Source organism: Pleurodeles waltl, chromosome 4_1 (genome assembly GCF_031143425.1).
Source record: "Pleurodeles waltl isolate 20211129_DDA chromosome 4_1, aPleWal1.hap1.20221129, whole genome shotgun sequence".
In the NCBI taxonomy this organism is placed as follows: Eukaryota; Metazoa; Chordata; class Amphibia; order Caudata; family Salamandridae; genus Pleurodeles; species Pleurodeles waltl.
In genome coordinates this window covers 1,007,381,020-1,007,402,805 of record NC_090442.1, presented here as the reverse complement: position 1 = coordinate 1,007,402,805, position 21,786 = coordinate 1,007,381,020, and the positions used below count along the sequence as shown (strand labels likewise).

Sequence of the window (21,786 nt, the reverse complement as noted above, 5' to 3'; positions counted from 1 at the left end):
TTGGTTCCCTTGTTCCACAGGTACCCTCGACTGGAAATCCATCGTTGTTGCATTGCTGGTTTGTGTCTTTCCTGCAGAATTCCCCTATCACGACTTCTATGTCCTTTGGGGAACTTTAGTGCACTTTGCACTCACTTTTCAGGGTCTTGGGGTGGGCTATTTTTCTAACCCTTACTATTTTCTAATAGTCCCAGCGACCCTCTACAAGGTCACATAGGTTTGGGGTCCATTTGTGGTTCGCATTCCACTTTTGGAGTATATGGTTTGTGTTGCCCCTATCCCTATGTGTCCCCATTGCATCCTATTGTAACTATACATTGTTTGCACTGTTTTCTAAGACTATACTGCATATTTTGGTATTGTGTATATATATCTTGTGTATATTTGCTATCCTCATACTGAGGGTACACTCTGAGATACTTTGGCATATTGTCATAAAAATAAAGTACCTTTATTTTTAGTATAACTGTGTATTGTGTTTTCTTATGATATTGTGCATATGACACTAAGTGGTACTGTAGGAGCTTCACTCGTCTCCTAGTTCAGCCTAAGCTGCTCTGCTAAGCTACCATTATCTATCAGCCTATGCTGCTAGACACCCTATACACTAATAAGGGATAACTGGGCCTGGTGCAAGGTGCAAGTACCCCTTGGTACTCACTACAAGCCAGTCCAGCCTCCTACACCAAAGATGAGGACTTCTGTTTTGTCCATTTTGAGCTTGAGGCAATTGTTATTCATCCAGTCGGCGACATTCATCATACATCTGTGGAAATTGGTTCTGGTGGTGGAGGGGTCTTCTGACAGCTAGAGGATGAGCTGGGTGTCATTGGCGTAGGAGATGATGCTGAGTCCATGTGATCTGTCGGTGTTAACCAGAGGAGGTCATGGATGTGTTGAAGAGGGTAGGGTCGAGTCACAATTCCTAGGGGGCCGCCGCAGATTATCTTCCTGGGTTCTGAAATGAATGGTAGGAGATGGAGTCTCTGGGTTTTTTCAGTGAGGTATGCAGAGATCCATTTAAGGATGTCTCCCAGTGGCAGCCAGCAGCTTTAGGAGGGAGGGGGGCAGGCAGGACACACACACACACACACACTCATTCTTTCACACACAGACACGCACGCACACACATCCATTAACAACACTCATACCATTCAAACATGCATGCACGCACCAAACATTCATTTAAAAAGATTGCACACACTCATTCTTTCACACACACACGCACGCACATCCATTAACAACACTCAAACATGCACGCGTGCACCAAACATTCAATTTAAAACATGACACACATACACACACACACTTACCTTCAGCCTCCAGGTCCCAGGAGGGTTGGGACTGCTGCCTTCCCTCATTGGCTGACCTTAGGCCAGCCAATGAGGGAAGGCAGCAGTCCCAGCCTCGTCACAGAGTGGGATGGGGTCAGTGAGACTGCTGACCCCACCTCACTCTGTGACGAAGTGTCACTGATTGACACTCGCCCTGGGCTCTTCAGGGTTTAAACTGAAGCGCCCAGGAAGAGTGTCAATTGGTGACGCTTTCCTCGTCACCCAGGGGAGGGCCTCGAGGCACCTTTGCTGAGCCGAGGAGGTCACGCACATAGGAGCTGTGACCTCCTCAGCCCAGCAAAGTTCAGCTGAGGCAGCCAGGAGTGTGTGCAAATCACGCATGTCTGCTCCTGGCTGCCTGAGTTGAACATGGAGAGTGTCTGTCAGGCTGACCTTTGTTCAGCCTGCCAGACACGCTTCATGAGGGGCAAAAGGTGGGCGGGCGTGGCCCCTCCGCCCTAAAGGACAGGCCGCCACTGATGTCTCCCTGGATTACATGGAGTCTGTTGATCAAGATGTAATGGAAGAAGGTGTAAAATTGCTGACAAGTCCAGGAGGATGAGGGCTGCTGTTTTTCTGCGGTCCTGGAGGCCCCTAATGTTGTCAGTGTCTATGGTCATGGCTGTCTCAGTGCTGTGGTTGGCTTGGAACCTGGATTGAGAGAGGTCCAAGAGGTTGTTGTGTTCCAGGTGTTCAGTGAGTTGCTGGTTGTTTGCCTTCTCAATAACCTTTTCTGGAAAGGAAAACAGAGAGACAAGCCAGTCGATCTTCAGTTCTGCTGGGTCGGCGGCTGGTTTTTTAAGGAGGGGCCTCAATTCAGGATGTTTCCAGTCTTCCCGAGAAGGAACAGTGGATTAACAAAGGCCCCCACATCCCCTGTGGTGAAGTCCCCTCAGCACAGAACACTGTGCACAGGTGCAGGCTCCTGACTGGGTCTGGGTGTAGGTGGCCCCCTCCAGGTACTTGGTAAGGGGGCCCTCTCAAGTTTCGTTATGCCACTGGGAAGGAAGCAGAGATGATGAAGGTGTCAGTGCTTTCTTGAGCTCATCTCCAATTGTTTTTCTCCTGAGGTTGAAGATTTGGTGGGGACAGGAGTCCATTGGTGATCCTGTGTGCACCGTGTTCATGATGGAGATTGTGGCTTAGTTGTGGGAGGGTCCCAGTGGGTGAGCAGGTGTTTGAGTTTGTGGTCGTGGGTGTGAGCAGGCTGATCCTGTCTTTGGTGGGGGTGAGGTTTGAAGCTTTCATTATTGCTTTTGTAACATTTTATTATTGGGGGAGTTGCTTGACCCTCACCATAGATAAAAAAATTGCCTGAAAACAAAAAATATTTTAAGTCTCAAAAAGAACACATTGCGATAGTAGCCTCTGGCCTATAGGGAACTATTTGTTGTGCGGATGTTTGAATGTGCCTCTTGTGAAATACCAGAATACCATCAGTCACAGGGAAGTTAACCAATAGCTGAATGTGGTTGACCAATTGCTACGTGCTGTATACTGAAGAAAACTTTAAATGGCACAACAAGCCATTGTAGATAGATAGATAGATGGATAGATAGATAGATAGATAGATAGATAGATAGATAGATAGATAGATAGATAGATAGATAGATAGATAGATAGATAGATAGATAGATAGATAGATAGATAGATATACCTAAAAATGAGACAAAACTGAAGTAGGAAGTCTCAGTAGCTATGGTGTTAAATTCCAATCTACTGGCTTTGCCAAAGCTTAGTGTATGTTGTGCTCAGGGCCACTGGAATTATGAGGCACATGCGCACCTAATCGTGTGGCAGATTGACTAAATTACGCAAGTGGAAAAGGCAAATTGTGCTGCATGATACATTTGTGATAGTGTTGCTTACCATTTTTTACTTTTTACACACCGTAACACTGTCTAGACAACGATTTCAGCTCAATAGTACCAGTGTAAAGACCAAACACAGCAATAAAGAACTGAATGATGATCAGTCAACCTTTGAGAAGGGCCTTTCACTGCGCAGGACTACAAGTCGCCAAATTATAGTAGCTTTTTATCCGATTCAGTAAGAAACATTTTTTTTTTTAATCTGCAGAATATGCATCAAATGGTGGATTAAGTGGTAAATGCGGCAAATCCGTGACTATACGGAAAACGCCGCGGCCGAAGAATAGCATAATTCCTTTGCCTGGTTGTGCACAATATACTATTTCATTACTGAAGAAGGTTTTGTAAATGACCACAAGATGGAGCCAAAGGTGCTCCAACATAACCCGACTAACAACAGAACCCTCTGGTCGCACTTAAATTGCTAGAATAATCATATTATTTCTGCACGCAAGAGACATTGTAGGCGGTGATTGACTTAGAAGATCATTTCGTACAAACATTTCTTGCGGCCATTTGGAGCCCCAGAGCCAAGGAATTGGCCCGCACAGGCCAGGCGGTTGCGCGGGTCGTTAGTCATTTTTATTGTGGAAAAAGTCAAGCTTTGTCTTTTCTCCCAATCCAAACACACCTGACATGCACAAATGTTACGCCTCTGTAGAAAAAGTTGTTCTCACAAAACTGGAGCTGTAGAAAGGCCTGTATTATCCATTTGGTAATATAAACAGTCAGCGAACACACTTAAATGTCTGCATTATCTTGTTTATTTCCATCTTCATTGTCTAGTCACATTCTCTCTGTACAGTGAGTGCGTGTCCCATGAAGAAAGGACTTGAACACGATACACCACCACCCACTCTCCCCCACTGCAAGAATGTAGCCCTCCGGAGGAGCCTCCTATGTCCTGGGGTTGTGTTAACTGGAGGCCAGCGGTGCATAGCAGTCACTCCAGGGCTAGAAACCTCTTCTTTGCGAATGTTTCCGGGTCGCCGTATGAATGCGCCTCTTCTTCAGGTCGCCGTGTGACGAGGCTGCAAACCGTGTGGGTTGGCGGGCCTGCCTCCCGGCCGCTGTTTGAATTCCTCTAAAATACTTCGGTAGATTCCTTCGAAGTAAGCCTCTATATTGTTCCATCTCCTATGTAAAGTCCAGCGTTTGAAGCCTTTTTACCCACCCCTTAAATCCTCCCCTTTGCCCTTTTCCTGTCTAAAAGCTATGTGCAATGCTCTCTGACCACTACTATGTAAGAACGCGTGCTCTGGCCTCCTCCTTTCTAGGGTGACCACCTGGCATTGAGGAAAATTCTGGACAGGACTGTAAAAAATTCAGGACAAAGGGCCAAAATTCAGGACAAAAATTCAGGACAAAGGGTCAAAATTCAGGACAAAAATTCAAGAACAAACGTCAGTTTTACAGACACACGCAAGAGAGGCCATGCCTCACTATGTTGTCAGTGCATTTATTTACTCTTTTTTAACATAGCACTATTTATTCACTGTGGACCTTTTGTGATTGCCTCCTGGTGTGCTACATTCAGGTGTCACATTACGTAATTGTTCAGTAGTAAATTAATGCCCTTCACAGCAAGGCCATCACCCCTACCCAAATCTACCTGATCTTTCCTGAAGAGAAAGTAACAGCAACATTTTGATTATGTTTCTGAACATTTCAAAACCCCTGGCAAACAGTTTGGGAAACATTAAGGTAATTAACCTTATGCTAGTTTAAACAAATTGAACAAAAACATCTGGCTTACCCCAACCGCCCATGGACTTTCAACCTAATTTTTTTTAAAGAGGCAGGGCAGATGGTGTGGACGACAGTCTCACACCTAATGACAGGATGTGATGTACCCATAACTTGTCTGTAGTCTCACCGCACTAGAGTGTATGTTTGGGACTCTACATTTATCTCAGAAATGGGAGCCCGGACTACCAATCAAAGATAATAAAAGAGGAGGATGAAATCGAGATCAAATGGGAGATCCACGGCAAGTAATTCAAAGGGTTGTTGCTAACAACTGGATAAATAAAGAAGAGAAGAACAAAGTGGGACAATTCCTAAAATCAGACAAGATGGGTCCACCAAGACTATTTGAAGGTATTGGGTACCTGGGGAGTTGCCTCTGCACAAAGGAGCGAAACAGAAGGGGCACTGTCAAGTGGTTGAACAATCAACACCCATCCACCTTGGCAAACTCTTCTGGTGCAATGGTCCGCTGTTCATGCTTGTGAAGGGTGAACAGGGGCCAAACCCCTTGCAAGGTTGTGCAAGGCAATTTCCCGCTTAGTCCATGTCTTTATATGGTTTTGAAATTGAGCAAAAGCCAAACTAGAGATCTGGGTTATCCCTAAGTGTCAAGTACACATAGAATCTTCAAAATATTTGGGATGTAAATTGCACAAACAAAATTTATTTTTTTTTAAATTTAATTAGTGTTTCTTTAACATATGGCACTGTTTTCGCCTTCATACACAATTAGATCTCAGATTGAACTGGGAACCAGTTACCTTTTGATACCTAGTGATTAATATCTACCATTCTTACACTGATTTCCAGGATGAAAATCTCGGCAGAGCGAACGGTCCCTCCAAGCCCAGTTTGCTTTTTGGTCTTCTCTTCTGCTTTCTGTAGCGGCCACGTGGCACTAGTGAAGATGGTGTGCTACCCCAATGATAGTATTATTTTGCAAACCTTCCCCTGCTCGTCCTTCATTCCTTCTTCAGACAGGCCACACATCTGATTTGGTCGCTGCGGCGCCATCGGGAGCTCTTTCCACTCTAAAGCTAACTGTGACTGCAGGTGGATTAGGTCTTCTGGACTTAGAATGCTATTATTCAGCTGCACAGGTCCAATGGGTGGCTCACTGGCTTTCTGCCCACCTCCCTGCATGAGATGGGGTTTACCAGTAAAGACTTTTAAGGAAGGCTTAATGCACTGCTCATCGTTTCCTACTGACCATTCTGTGGATCACCATCTGGGGTTATCATGCATGGCTTTCTCTTGCCTTGACAGAACCTGTAAACTCACTGACACGAAGAAACCCTATGCTCCTGCGCTACCTTTGCTAAGTCTTCCCACTCGCACAGGATGGCTGTGCTCAGAGCAACTCCATTAGTGGCATGTTGCAGGTGTCTTAAAATTAGGGACTTTGTTTCTGAACAGTGAGCTATTAAATTTCCAAACCCTTGTGGCAGACTACCATCTTCACCACAGTCAACTCCTTACTTACAACCACCTTAAATAATCATTAAATGCCCTATTTCATGTGTGCTACCTAGCACTAACCCTACACGAGGTGTGCCAGAAGCTCTGTACCATAGGAAATGGTGTCAAACTGATGGAATGGGTGTACAGACCTATCCTGCAACATGGAAACCACTCCAGGTCTTCTTGTCATACTACCTGGGTGATTGATGTAGCCAAACCTCTGCAAGATATGGACTAAAATACTTTACTTTCCCCACAAAGTATCCCACAGTTGTCACTTTAAGTAATTTCATAGTGCTTCCTTGTGAATGCATTCTGCCCGTTGCTTGCCATTGGCCTTGTGGTTTGTAACTCACAATTTGTTGCTTTCAATTTGCTGGCTTTATTTGTTTTAGGCTATGCAGCTTGAATTCGTCCCTTCCCTTGCCAAAACCTTATTTACAGTATCCTGCCGAGTGCTCCCTTTCTGCAAACAGGCCTGTAAATCTTGTTCTTATCTTATCATATTTGCTGTGCATTCAAAGAACAAAGTCAAATGTCAGGCTCTGTCTTCGGTGGGAACTTAGTGTTTACTTTCCTTTCTCTGACTTCAGAGTGAGAGGATTTATGCGACAATTTTGCTGGATACTGGGGTTAGGAAAGCGTTTTTTCTATCACATGACAACATTTAAATAGACTTCAGAATATATCAGAATTAGAAGTACAAATCAAGCAAATTTTTGTTAATTCTGAACTGTGCTGGAAACAAATACCTTTACATGATTAAAACAAATCATTGCATTAGGTGATGCAATTTCCACACATCATTGTCTGTGCACAATATAGTTTGATTTGAAAAACTGTATATCTGTGCAAATGTAATGGTCATTTCAATCAAAAATGTGTTGTCTGTAATGGCAGTGTGTTACCACACCATGCATGCTCCACTCCACTCTGCTCTGCACCACTCCACACCACTGCACCCTACTCTGTATCACTCCACTTTACGCCACTCCACGCCACTGCACTCTTCTCCATTCGGAACCACTCCACATTATGCCACTGCTCTCTATGCTACTTCACACTATGCCCCTCTACTCTACTCTGTACTACTCTACTCTAAGCCACTGCACTTTATGCCTCTCTACACCACTGCGCTCTGCTCGTCTGCACGCCATACCACTCCAGTCTAGGCAACACCAATCTAATCCGCACAACTCCACTCTCTGCCACTCTGCAACGCTGCACTGTACGCCACTGCACTCTAAGCTAATACACTCTATGCTAATGCACTTTACTCTGTAACACTCAACTCTATGCCCCTGCACTCTACATCAATACACTGTACATCATTCTAATCTACTCTGCACCTCTGCACTCTATGCCACGGCACTCTACACTACTTTACTCTATGCCATCACACTCTATACCACTTTATGCAACTCCACTATAACCTGCACTTCTCCACTCTAAGCCACCTCACTCTACTGTGAAATAATCTACTTTATGCCACTGCACTCTGTGCCACTGCATTCTATGCCACTGCACTGTACCCTGCACCTCTCCACTCTATGCAACTGCACTCTACTCTGAAACAATCTATTCTACGCCACTGTACTCTATACCACTCTGACCACTGCACTCTAGTTCAATGCACTCTACACCACCGCAAGCTGACACTCTGCAACACTGCTCTGGCCGCCACTATACTCTACATCAATCTGCTCTGTACTACTGCATTTTGCACCAATATACCCTATTCCACTGCATTCTATGCCACTCTACTCTGCCCAATGCCACTCTATGCAACTGCACTCTACACCAGTGCACTCTAAACAACTGCACTGCCCTTTACTCTGCACCACTGTACTCTATGCCACTGTTCTCTGTACCACTCTACACCACTGCACTGACACTCTACTCTGCAACTCTGCACTCTACACCATTCTACTCTATGCCACTGCACTCTAGACACTATACTCTACACCACTCTACAATACTCCACTCTGCACCACTCTACACCACTACACTCTATGCCACAAGAGTCTACTCTGCACTCTATGACACTGCACCACTCTGCATTACTGCACTCTCTGCTACTCTATTGTATGCCACTCTACTCCACTGCACTCTATGTAACTCTACCCCATGCCACTCTATGCCACTGCACTCTGCGCCAATGCACTCTAAACAACTGCACTGTACGCCACTGCCCTCTACTCTGTACCACTGTACTCTACGCCACTGCTCTGTGCCACTCTACTCCACACATCACTGCACTGACACTCTACTCTGCAGTGTTGCACTGTCCACCACCGTACTATACACCAATGTACTATGTACTACTGCACTCTATGCCACTCTACTCTGCATCACTCCACTCAACAGCACTTTGCTCTACTCTGCACCACTCTACACTACGCCACTGCACTCCCTGCAACGTCAGTCTATTCTGCAATCTATGCCACTGCACCACTCTACACTACTGCTCTCTCTGCCACTCTATTGTATGCCACTCTTCTCCACTGCACTCTATGCCACTCTACTCTATTCCATGCCACTGCACTCCAAACCACCTCACTCTACGCTAACACACTCTAAACAACTGAACTGTACCCCACTACACTGTACTTTGCACCACTGGGCTCTACGCCACTGCTCCTATGCTACTCTACTCCACTCCACACCACTATGCCACTAACTTTAAGCCATGCTGAACAGCAGCTACTCTGGTGTATAACATGGCTAATGGCTAAAACACATTAGCAAAGCCAATAACTCTTTCGTAGATGAGACCTATTGCTTTGCCAATGTTTTTTAGTACTATGAGGTACCGAAGTACCTGAAAAAACTGTAAAAAATACAATTACATCATAATAAAGGCTGCTACAAAATGCGCAAATACATTTCGGTTAAATTAAAAAAAAGTGCTTCTCAAATACAGATTTGAATAATATACAGTTTATACCTAGTGCTAAAAAAATGTATAACACTACATTAAAACCACACACTCCACAGCTCACCTTGGAACACCATTACAATACCTCTCTGAAAGAAACATCTTTGCCACCAGAAAACTTCAAGTGGCTCCTTTTAGTAAAGTCAATGCAGGTTTTCAAGCCCCTTTGTATTTGCAGATTTACCAGTTGCCCACATTTACATTTCTTTAGAGAAGGAGACCCCCTGGCAAGAAGGCCTTTTCTTATCTGTCTGCCCCTCCCTCCCTCAGAGCACAGGAGACTCCCTGCCTTCCAGCCCAGCTGGGGAAACTCCTCTGCCCGTAATTTCGCCCTGCCTCCGTTGCCCTTTAGGTGAAAGGCTAAAATTAAGGACAAATGCCATTCGTTAAAGGTTTCATCACGGACAACGGACAGCAGGGCGAAATTACAGACAGTCCGTGAAATTTACGGACGGGTGGTCACCCTACTCCTTTCTAATACCCGCATTACCTACCAGTAATTTTCATTACAGTGAGCCTTACTCTTCCTCGTCCCAGGACTCATCGAATGACCAGGACCCACCCCTGGAGGCAGTGACCTACTACAGCCAGGAGCCAGCCCTGCAAGGTGCCTTTGTGAGCCAGAAAACCCTGCCTGGTGTTACAGCTTCCAACAAGGGAGAGTGACACTTCAATCCTGAATAACTAGGTATGGAGTCTTTTTAAACATCTAGAGGCGCACCCCTGCCTTTCTCCACACGTCATTAGGTTAGGATTGCCACAATGGTGCCCCCACTGTTGAGTTTTTGCCCAGCAACTACCTGGACCTCTTTTGTGACTCTTGTTAGCTATAAGAGACTCCGGGTTCTTGGTCCCGGAGCTGTTTTGGGCCCACAATGTCATTTACATGTTCAATGCTGTCCTTATTCCTACCATGTCCAGATAACGAAGCACTGAGACCAGGAAGAGGGGTGAAGTGGTAATGCCTTGAGTCTTACCGAGAATCTTCTTTACATCGAGCTGTATAATTGTCCCGATCCCATATTCCACCCTCTCTCCGTGAGCAGGGAGCCGCATTATTGGCTCTGTGTTTTGTATTTTTTGCGGTTTTATATAGTGTAAACTCGACCCTGAGGTATCGGAGCGCTTTACAGGAGCACCAGTTACAATACACAAGGACACATTTTTGGGTTCTCTGGCATGGGGACATTGATTTGCCCAGAATCACATGATGTCGAGCCCACACCGAGACTTGAACCTGGCTCCCCGGTTCCAAAGTCAGTACTTCCGGTCGTTATGCCACATCCCCTCTTGGTATGATACATGAATTGTGTTGAGGAGGGAGTCGAGTATTTCATACATCCCATTCGAAGGAAAGGGGAGGAGCTTTAAATAGTGCATTTTTAAATTAGGTTTTACAGGCACCTCTGTCTGGGTGTGGGCCACCGTCACAGATTAGGACCGGGACAAGAAAAAGGGACAATATTGTATTAAAGATTGCCTGTCAGCATTCTGGGGACCTAGGGTCGGAAGGACAGCTTGGGCCTGGTGTCCCGCAGGGAAGCATATTACATTCGTCAGGCTTGTTTGGGTAAGCACTGCAGTTAGGCCCCATCAAATAAAACAGCTAACACTCATTTTTTCAACATTAGAAAGGTAGATAAGACAATTAAAGCACATGTTTTGGAAATGCTTAACCGGGCCCTTCTTGCTTTTCAGAAATATGAATGCTACCAAGAGGATTACCTTCCTTGGGTGGGTCCTTTCCTGGAACAATGTCTCTACGGATAAAAAAAATAAAATAATAAAATTACATGAAGGTTAACTAATAAAAGTTGCCAATGTACAATTTTGCCATCACAGTTAGTGAAATGTGTTGGTGTAATGAAAGGATCAACATCAACTCCAAACAAGAGAGAAACCTGTTGCTTGAAATCTAAACCCTGTCCTCTGCCAGTTTTTTTGTAGGGGCCTTCACAGCTTAGGCCTTGAGTATGATTAGCTCAGAAAAGGGTGTGACATCTATCCCACCTGATATATTCTAACTCTGCAGGGGTTCAAATGTATCAGTGCAATTACTGCAAGCAATATGGGGCATAAAATTCAGCTTTTGATGCTTAATGCGCCAAAATCCCGATGTCCTGTTATTTACCGAGCATTTTCCCATGGTAAATTTCGGTACATTTGATCTGCCTAAAATACAAAGGCCCTGTGCTTATCATGTTACTCATAATTGCGATATGTGTCGTAACTGGAGGATTGGCACACATCACAATTAATAAGAATAACTGTAATCGGGACATAAAAAGAATTTGCCTTCCAATGCACCTTAAACTGAGTTGCATTCAACTATATGACTCCCACCCTGTCTAAAATGGAGCCCGTCTAAATAGGAAACGTATATCGACTTCGATTAAACCATATGAACTCATGCTAACATACACTGCCACACAGTCTGCGACTATGATATTGATTGATTGCACTTTAGAATCAAAGTACAAGGAAGAAGAAGCTGTTTCAAGTTCCACTGGCTAGGCTTCTTTTTTACTAGTGATTATTCCATTATAAACATGACTTCATTAGCCAAATTCAGACTTTTATATCTAAAGTGGAGTGTTCTCACTTGAAATTTGCACATGGCGGCCTAAACAAATAGCCATAGTAATTGGTCCACGCTATCCAAGCACACCCCTAGCTGGAAGTAGTGTCAGGAGAGCATGTTGGGAATTTGGTTTATAGGCCTGAATCTGCTTACCCCTTGTACGTATTTGGTCCTGATTCTGAGGGATGCATCTCGCTGGCTTCCTCCGCAGCCACCAGAGGGTTGGGTAGTACTTTTTCCAAATTTGCAAAGAGCTTCTTTATGGAACCATCTTTAAAGACACTTGCAAGCCATAATGGCAGCTGTAAAGAGACAGATTTTATTCCCAAACATACAATGTTGTCATTGATTGTATATAGAAGATTGAATCAATCATAATCACTTTCTTGTGGCAGCATAAGCCATCACAACTCAAACAATATTTTTACTTTTTAAGCGCTTAAAGAAGGCTAACAATAGACTATCACCCTTCTAGAAAGCTAACACAGACACAGAACGTAGGGAGGGAGGAAGCATGCCAAGACTGGCAACGAATGGAGAGAGGACGGGAGGGTGGTGGCAAGCCGTCTCAGACATCACGGACAACAAACGGAGGGTGGGGGCAGGCTACCATGAACAATGGAGGGAGAGGAGGTTGGGGTAGGCAGACGGACAGGGGAAGAACACAGAGGGGCAGAATTAAAAGAGAGAGCCAGCTGAAAGACACACTCTGGTAGAGGGCTTATGTCCAACTGGACCATAAACTCGGCCTCTAATAATCTGATTACAATAAATCAATAGATGACTTGTAACTGTCTGTGGAGCACAAGAGAATTAAATCACATGACAATACCGAATCATCTTCTTGAAGGTTTTCTCAGTCAGATGATAGGGGCTCCCTTGACTGTAAGGAGCCATTATGGTAAAAATGAACTCAGAGGAGCATCCTGTAAGGCCAAAAGTCCACGCGTGACTATCGCTTGGAGAGCTGTGCCACTTTCTCTCTGTTTGTCGTTTTATGGCCTGCCCTATATTTTTCCACATGCGGACTCATCAATCCATGAGTCCACTGGAAGTAATGATGACTGATACACTCAAAGTGCAACCCGATATATAGATCAGGGTGAATACTGCCTCTGCATAACAAGCTTTGCAGACACTGATCTGAGGTGGCAGCTGATTGTAGTTCAGTGCATACAAAACTGTTGGCGTTACTGCTTCCCTCATCGCCTCCAAGCAAGCAAGAGAGAGATAAAGCGTGTGTGTGTGTGTCTGTGTATTATGTCCTAAGCAGGACTACTTGCCTGCACAATACGGCGATTCCCGTTCAGATTAAAGGCGGATAAATCCTGGTGATTTTTCAAGTGAGGTACCATGGGGTGGCAGTTCTTTTTGTTGTGGTTCTTTAAAGTTCCTGCTGCCTGTGCAGTCCTGACAAAGTATACATTTTTGGCAAATTATATAATTTTTTAAAAACAATTTCTTACAAGTTGGATGCATGATCGTATGTTTGTAAGTCTGCTTGTTTTCTATTTCTAGACATATCAGATACATTTAGAACTATAGAAAATATGTTTAAAGAGAGCATGTTGTAATAAAGGTAGGGTTCACTTTTCAATAACACAAGTTTCTTTATCAGTATTAGGTCACCAAGTGACACATCCTGTTTTTTCACACCTTTCCGAGAATCATAATATTCTTTGCGCTTTTTAACACAACTCCTTTCCCTTTCATTGCCACCTTTCATGGGCTCCCAAGAAACATTCTCATCCTTACCTCAGGATATCCACCCTGGAGACAGCACTGTGTTAGCCTTTCTTCCTCTGAGTACCTCAAGAGGAACTTTTCCAGTGGTTGTGTGAGGAGAGAACCTATATGCATTTAAAAACCTCTTCAACTTTTCCTTCCAATTCCTTCCAGCAGTCATCTCCAAATGAATTCATTATTTGATTATTTTATTAAACTTCTCAACAGTACAACTTCCTTCAGGATGGTACAATGAGCACTTCCTGTGCTTGATTCCATTCCTACGTAAGTATTCCTTCATTTAAAAATATACAAATTGGGGACCATTGTATATTAGTGAGGTGTTAGGCAAACCCTCTCAACTGAATATTTCACTCAAAAATTCAGTAATTTTCCTGGTTTCAGTGCCACAGACAATTCCTAAATATCCACCCAGCGAGAGGATTAATCAGTAATCAATAAGAGGTAATTGGAACCTCCTCTAGTATGCACAGGCCCAACAATATCAAAAGCCACAACATCTCAAGATTTAGGTGAATAATCTCTGCAACACATGGGGGAATTCCTCACTTTACACACTTTGTCAGCAGTAGCAGCTCACAGGGCGCGGAAGGGGCAGGGCGGTGCGCAGGGGGGGAATTAACGTTCATTTAATAAAAATAAAAATAAACTTATCTTCCCTCTCCTCTGTCGCAGGCTCTAGGCACAGGCTCCCAGCCTGCCCTGCTGCCAATCCTGACGATGCTCCGAGCAGCATCAGGATTGGCAGGAAGCACCTAGCCAGGGTGCTCCCAGGCAGACTGGGATCCTGTGCAGGCTCTCTCCAGCCCTACTGCTCACGCGTGTTTGGCCGGCCCAAGACGGCCGGCCAAACATACATGTACATTAAGAGGGAGAGCTGTGCGCTCCCCCTCACTGCTTGTCACCCCGTAGCCCCACCCCTTTACCAGAAAACAATAATAAAGTCAGTTTATTATCATTTTTTGGTAAAGGTTTTGCAGCTGCTGCCAGGGGGACGATGCTTCTCCACCCTAACGGAGGAGCCACCCGTGTTTGTCAGTACTACAACAGTAAGGGCATTCTCTGATCAAGCTATCATCAAATCCATTCCTGGCCACCAATAATTGAGACATATCCTGGCTTTTGTTTTACTTATTCCTTGATGTACATCCTGGCTTAAAGTCATGATTTTGTCTATCAACCCAGTGGGCACAACAAGAGTCAACCTCGCAAAACTATTCCACCAAGGAATTTAATGACAGGAAATTTAGCATGTTCTTTGTGTAAATAGTCACTAAATAACTGGCCCAAGTTATCTTTTAAGGGGTGCCAGTCACCGAGAAATAGAATAGTGCAAAATTACCTGGTGTGCCTTTCACTAATGTAAAAACAAGGATGGGTGTGCGTGTCGCAGATGCAAAGAAGGAACAGACAAACAAGGGCGTGACTGTCACCGATGTAAATATGGAAACAAACAAGCACAGATGTGCTGGTCGCTGTTGGGAATAGGATGCGAAACAAACTAACACGGGCGTGCCTGCCACTGTTGCACAGCCGAAAGAAACCTGGGGGAAAATGACCACTAGACGTGTTGTAAGCAGTTTCAATCAGAGATAGACCTTGTACAAGTAACGTCGCAAGGAAACAAGAACATACGTTTTGAAGGAAAGGTGACAGTAGAGATCAGTGGAATCCGTGTCTAAGTCAGGTAGAATCTCTTGACGACTGCGGAAATATGGAGAGTGGAATTTAATAGGTAACATCTTTGGAGTTGAATAATGCTATTGACATGAGCTCAAAGGCACTGGCAATGTCTAAATAAAAAAAAGAAAATCACCAATACTGACCTGCACTAAACCACAGCAGCCAATAAGTGGAAGGCGCTGTATAATGAACTTTACTATTTGCAGTCTCCAGTTTGCACAATGCTGTATACCAAAGATCTCCAACAGCGTTTAGCCTATAGTGATCCTTGAAATTTGTGAACTCACTTCTTTGAAATTGAATACATCTTGTACACCTCTACAGGAATCTTGGTGCAGTGAAGCATAGATCCATACAGCTAAATGTAGATCCAGCAGTATGGTGTGCCCAGCTCATTACTTAATGCATCAAAATGTTTCCCAATAATTAATGCATCCAAAGGTTGCTGGACAATGGAAGCAGATGTTGAGATACTTTCCGTTTTTTCTCCACGACCCCACTGTAATAGAGGTAGACTCCAGAGTAGAGTTTTAAGTAGGCTCTTTATTGGAGAGCATCCCATCCATAACATGCAGCATCCAAGTACAGCTGAAACTGACACAGAGCATCCAAGAAGGATTGCACCAGTCCAGGAAATCTCCTCATTCTTTATTCTCTCAGTTATAAATCAACACTGCCTGTTAATGCAGAAACAAGAATTGAAGCACTCAAACAATATGAAAGAATATTTTACTAGATGCCACACGTTTCGTTTGATGAACACACACACATCTATATATACCTTAACGTAAGAGGAATCACTTTAAAAAAAGAAGCAAATCATCTGCATACCTTCTCGTAAAGCTCTACTTGTGTGAGGTTTTCTTTGCTTATGCAATTCATATTATGCTTCCTATGTTGACCAAAAATCAGATCCCACAACTTATCCGCACCTGTAATATAAAAAATACATGGTGTTCAGAAATGTATTGACAATAACTTATCAAGTATGAGAATATAGTTAAAAATTCGAGACAAATTAGATGATTGGTGTGGCCTCAAGGATTTTAAAGCTTGGAAAAGTGACCGAAATTACAAAGGAAACTTTTTTTACAACCGCCAATAGGCCTTCTTTTGACTTAAATAGCTGACAAAAATTTGCGTGCATCTACCGTGGCCATGTTAGTACAGGTTTGCAAAACGTAATTAAAAGATGGCCACCTGGGCAGCTATTTTGGAATGGTCAGAAAAACATTTTAAGACCACGCTCAACAACTACTTCACAGGCAGCAACAAATAAATAAACAACTGGGATGAGGCAGCAAGAGGACACTGTGTGGGGCAGAGAAAAGGGGAAGAGATGCGATAGGGAGGGCGATGAGGAGGAAGAGGGAGAGCCTGAAAAGGAGAATTAGAGATACACAGAGATGAAATAGTCCCTCCCTTGCACTGAAAACAAGCGGGTCTCAGGTCAGCAGTACAAGGATACATCAACTATGCAAAGCACTGTGAATCCGAAATCCTCGTAGGCGGTCAAACACAAGACTAGGGAGAAAAACTATCTACTTGGGATCAGGGAAGTGGTACAGGCATCAATGCTATCCAACTGTGAGCAAGGTGCTGACTCAAAGCTCGCTATAAGTGTACAATATATATTAGCCGAGACCTAAAAATAAAATAACTGGGTGTTTCTATGATTTTTTATTGTGTGCCTGTCAATAACCAAAAAATGTACTGGATAGCACATCCCCTTTAATGTCCTTTAATTTGCTAAATCTACGCATACACATCAGGAGAATTTGGGTTTCAGATTTGGGACAGCTTCTTGAATGGATTTCAAAGTCCAAATAACTATGACAAGCATAGGTTGCACATATGAAACTGAGAATATTTTGTCAATTAGCAGAATAGGTGTAATTTATTACACTGTCTAGGCATAACCGATGAGTGTCAATTTATACCTGTTTTTTTTTTAATCAGACCTAATAGATTTACTATCAAGCATGTATTTCTGTCTTTCAGGATATTCATAACATTGACAAAAGTAAACCCACAGAATGGATTATCTCACTAAATATTTTAACTGTGTAGCAGAGCAGCCTAGGGGTTGTTTTTTTTTGCGCTTTTTGGACACACTGTGGCCCAGATTTACTATGGCTTTGCACCAGCACTAGTGGCACAGAAAGCAGATGAAAGTAGCAGCAGTGATTTGCTCTCTGGGGCAAAAAGTGTTTTGCACAGGAAAGATGCACTTTTCACAAGATCATGTTCACTTTGCGCTGCCTTGCGCCAAGAGAGCAATAGTGGTGGTGGGTCAGTGTAAATCCCTAAAGGAATTGACGCAAAACACAATCAACTGTGATAGCCTCACCCAACTTTGTGTCAAAAACGGATGTCTACAGGAAGCAGGCCCAAGCAACGGGGAGTGTGTTGATATCACTGAGAACTGCCACACTGCATGCTTACTGCAGTGCACATAACACATCAAATCAGTGCTTAATTTGTAAATACAGAGGTGCCGGTGCCCACAGCCCTCCTCTTAAACATGCGGCTGCTGTAATTAAATGTGTGAACACGGAATACTGAGGCGGCGTAATCCTGATGCCATCTCGAGCTTCTTCAATCCATATAAAGCCACTCACTGCCCTTTCAGAGCACTCTAGCAGCTTTTTACTTTCTCCCTTTTTCGTTTTTCCCTTCATTCGTCTTTTATATATGTGTCTTTTGCTCGCAGCAAACACTTGAGGCAGAAGAATAAGCCCCGGCCCTCAAAAATAAGTGCCGGTGCTCCGCACTGGAAACAACAAGCACAAATTAAGCACTGAATCAAATGCATCTTACCCTTCTGCAGTTGTCTCTGCATAGGCAAAGGTCCTGGAATGGTATGTCTCCTGTACAAATCCAATGCAAGACCATAACCTCTGTGCTTTGGTGTATGGCTGTGCATCAGGCAAGGCAACATGTTTGTATGCCATCAGAGGGGGGAAATACCAGCAGCAGGCCAGTCTTTGAAGAGGGGCTGCACTGTGTTTACCCTTTGCTCAACAGAGGACATCAAATTTAGATGCTGCGCCTTGTTGCATAAAATCTTAGTAAAATCTGGGACTGTATGTCCTCCAGAGCAAGTCTGTTTGGGCTGAGCTCGCATTAAGGAGCTATTTTTAATTTTACTAATGAATCAAAGACAAATTAATGAACACATGTCATGACTCAGCCACTTACTGTCATAGCAGTGCTAAGACTATTTTAGGTTTGGCTTTATGAGCCTTTTGTTGGCCAGCAGCTCGTTCTGACGTGAAAGAATATTTATTTGCCTGCCCTGTTTGTGCTCATCATAAACCTTTAAATTCTGAGCCTTTTGGATTTTGTAGCTTTACAGGTGGGCACTGCACCATGACATACAATCTCGGCATTTGTTTTTCTGATCTTTCACCTACTGCAGAATAGTGAGTGATAATGGTGGTAATAGACAATTTTTCAATAACGGCTAGTTTTTCCATTCAAAAAGCTATCAACAGCAGAAGAAATGGTTCAGATTTTTGCCAGATATATTTAATCTTCATGGTTTATCTCATGTAATCATCTATGATAGAAGTACTCAGTACCTGTCACCTTTCTGGAAGACAACATGAAATACATTATGAATGGAACAAGTTCTATCTTCTGGTTATCAACCTCAACACAATGGTCAGACAGCTTATTAAAGGCTGGAGTAATATTTGTAATGTTACTGTATTGCTCCTAAGAACTTTTGGTTTTCATAGGAACAGTGGCAAAGTTTGTTTATAACAGTGCTCCACTTAGTGCTACTAAGGTATCAGCTTTCTTTAGCATGCAAGATTTCCATCAAGGAGTTTTGGCATCACCGCCTCAAATAGATTCTTTAATTCCAGCTACCACAGACGTTTTGGCGCAATTAAAGAACATAGACAACTCATTTAAAAAAAATGTTACATCATTGCAAAATAATGCTGAATAAGGATGCTGACAAATCAAAATTAAGTACCACTTGTTTTTTTATTGGGAAGAAGGCTTGGATGTCTGCTACATTTATTCCAGTCTATTCTTCGTCAGTGAAGCTTCACCAATAATGTTTTGGGCCTTTGCGATAACATATCGAGTTAATTCTTCTATGTGTTGGAGTCACTCCATTGACACTGCACCTGTGAGAGGGTTCCCTTGTGGGTAGTAGAAGATTACCCACAAGGGAAGTGCAGCAGGCCTCCAGATTACCACATGACACAGAATATCAAACCTGGCTTTTTCTTTGTGGTATTATGGACGCCATGAATTCCTGGAGGAAGACAGAGCTAGATCGTATAAAGTGTCGAATTCAAGATGGTGCTATATTCATTGGTGATCATGTGGATTCCCAATCCAAGACATGAAAGAGTTTCTACCTTTGAGGTTAGTTCCTGTTTTGGCATATAAAAGGCAGCACTCTGAAAAGGGGTATCAATTGCATTTATCGAACTCAGTGCCCCCTTCCTACTCATTTTTGTCCTTGATTTTTCCCGGCAGATTTGGATAATTCCCTGTGAATTGTCCTTTTTCTGTTGCCTGATTAGCTTTTCTATTTTTACTATTATTTTTCCTCCAAACAGTTTTGAACCAACTACATTGTGGAGCATCTAAATCTGAACCCTTTATTCTGTTATTCTCTCCCTCTTGATGTCAGAGGGAGCTTAGTGTCTTGTAATTATCAGTCCACATAATCAATCAAGATCTACACAGATCTTTCAAGTAGGTTTTTTCACTTGTGAATAATATGCAGTGCTGGATGGCATTGTGACTACTGTGAGGAGTTGCCCTTTCTTCAGGTAATTTCAAAGGTCACTCAGCTGACCTATATCACATTCAGCTCTTGATACCATGTCAGTCTTAGAAGTAATAGCAAGGATGTGGGTTGGAAGTGATTCAATTCAAATGGTCAGTTGCCATTGTCAGGAAATATTTAATTCAAGATGAGTACAAGACTGGCGTTAAAGTATCTTCAAGAGTGTATATCATAGAATGGATACTGTTGGCTGCTGTCACCATGTGCTGTCCAGGCCTCTCTCAGGCTCAAAGAAGGACACGATAAAGGAAACATGCACAGTGACTAAGTTGGCACTAACATAGCCTTGAGTGACTACCTCGCCTTTATTTATATCCTGCGGCCATGCCCTGCCATCGGGTTGCGTGCTGCATACAATGTATAGTAGAGGCCGGGTGGCACTCTACATCCCTTATGATCTTTCTTGAAATGAAACCACCCACAAGACAAATATGGATAGGCAATCATATTGGGGGCATGCAGCAAACAAAGGCTCTCAGTCTCTGGATGAGTGCTCGGTTGGATCTCAGATGATAAGTGTGGCTGCAACTGTTCACATCTTGGTTCCTGGTTGGTCGGCTGTGATCATCTAGTTGAAAGATAGTGGTGCAGTAGAATCATTTGCACTATTGACCAAGGTTGTTCCTGTGGTTGTTTCGTCTTGTGAGTTTTCTACAGCAGTCTCCTGTCCAACAAATGCTGAGTCTTCATCTGGTTCAGGACTTACAGACAGAACCATATTGAACCATGATACACTTTGTGATGTCTGTGAGTCATCTCTCTGTACAGTTATCATGGCCCTTTACACTCTCATCACTTCCCACACTTCCTTCTCAAACGGTGTCCGAAACTTCTACAGCTGGTGGCAATCTTGTTCATAACATCCTTGTCTCAGACTCTGAGGTCTGGTTCAACTGCTCTGCGATCTCTACTTACTTTTTCATTGGTGGTTCTCTTCTTTTCGTGAGTGGCTTGCACATCAATGACAGTGGGCTTCCACTTGTGACCGGCAGGTATGATGTTTTGGGCACCTCTCTTCATCAAGAGATCGCTCAAAAGTCACCCCATCGTACTGTGAAGCATTTTACGATACATCTTCAGGAAATGATGCAAGCAATACTCAGGGTTTTCTCTCTTTTCCACCCCAATGTTGACTGCTCTGTTGAGTATCCTCATGAATCTTTCTCCTTCCCCATTTGCCTAGGGTCATTGTGGGGTTATCCATCTGTGCTTGATATTGAGACGATGTAAGTATTCCTGAAATTCTTGACCTTGAAAAGGTGACCTATTATCCGCCTTGACTTCGTTGGGGAGCCTCAGCATCACAAAGATTGTCTCTAGGGTGGGTTGGACATACTCAAAAGCCATGGATTTCACCAGTTCGACAGCCGTAAATTTGGAGTGGCTGTCCATAATGACTAGAGTAAACCTGTTGTCAGGAAAACTTCTGAAGTTCCTGCTCATGGACAACCATAGCTGAGTGCTGGCTTCTTCAGTAATCACAGTGACACCGGTGATAGTACAGGAATGACAGTTCTTTACCTTCTCCTCTAACCATTTATCCATTCCAGGAAACCACGCTTTGTTTCACATTCAAGCTTTCATTTTGGCAATGCCTCGAGCCCTTG

At 43.6% G+C, this 21,786-nt stretch overlaps 1 protein-coding gene across 2 annotated transcripts in view; it reads right to left on the bottom strand.

The window, feature by feature from the left end:
* Window positions 1-21,786, bottom strand: part of CPED1 (cadherin like and PC-esterase domain containing 1) — a 297,241-nt gene that overhangs the window by 198,096 nt on the left and 77,359 nt on the right. For both annotated transcript variants that reach the window (XM_069229864.1, XM_069229865.1), the window contains exons 3-5: window positions 16,195-16,295; window positions 12,088-12,236; window positions 11,079-11,113 (exon numbers count right to left, since the gene is read on the bottom strand). In XM_069229864.1, the coding sequence (XP_069085965.1) occupies window positions 11,079-11,113; window positions 12,088-12,236; window positions 16,195-16,295 (285 nt within the window). The remainder of the gene's footprint in view (window positions 1-11,078; window positions 11,114-12,087; window positions 12,237-16,194; window positions 16,296-21,786) is intronic.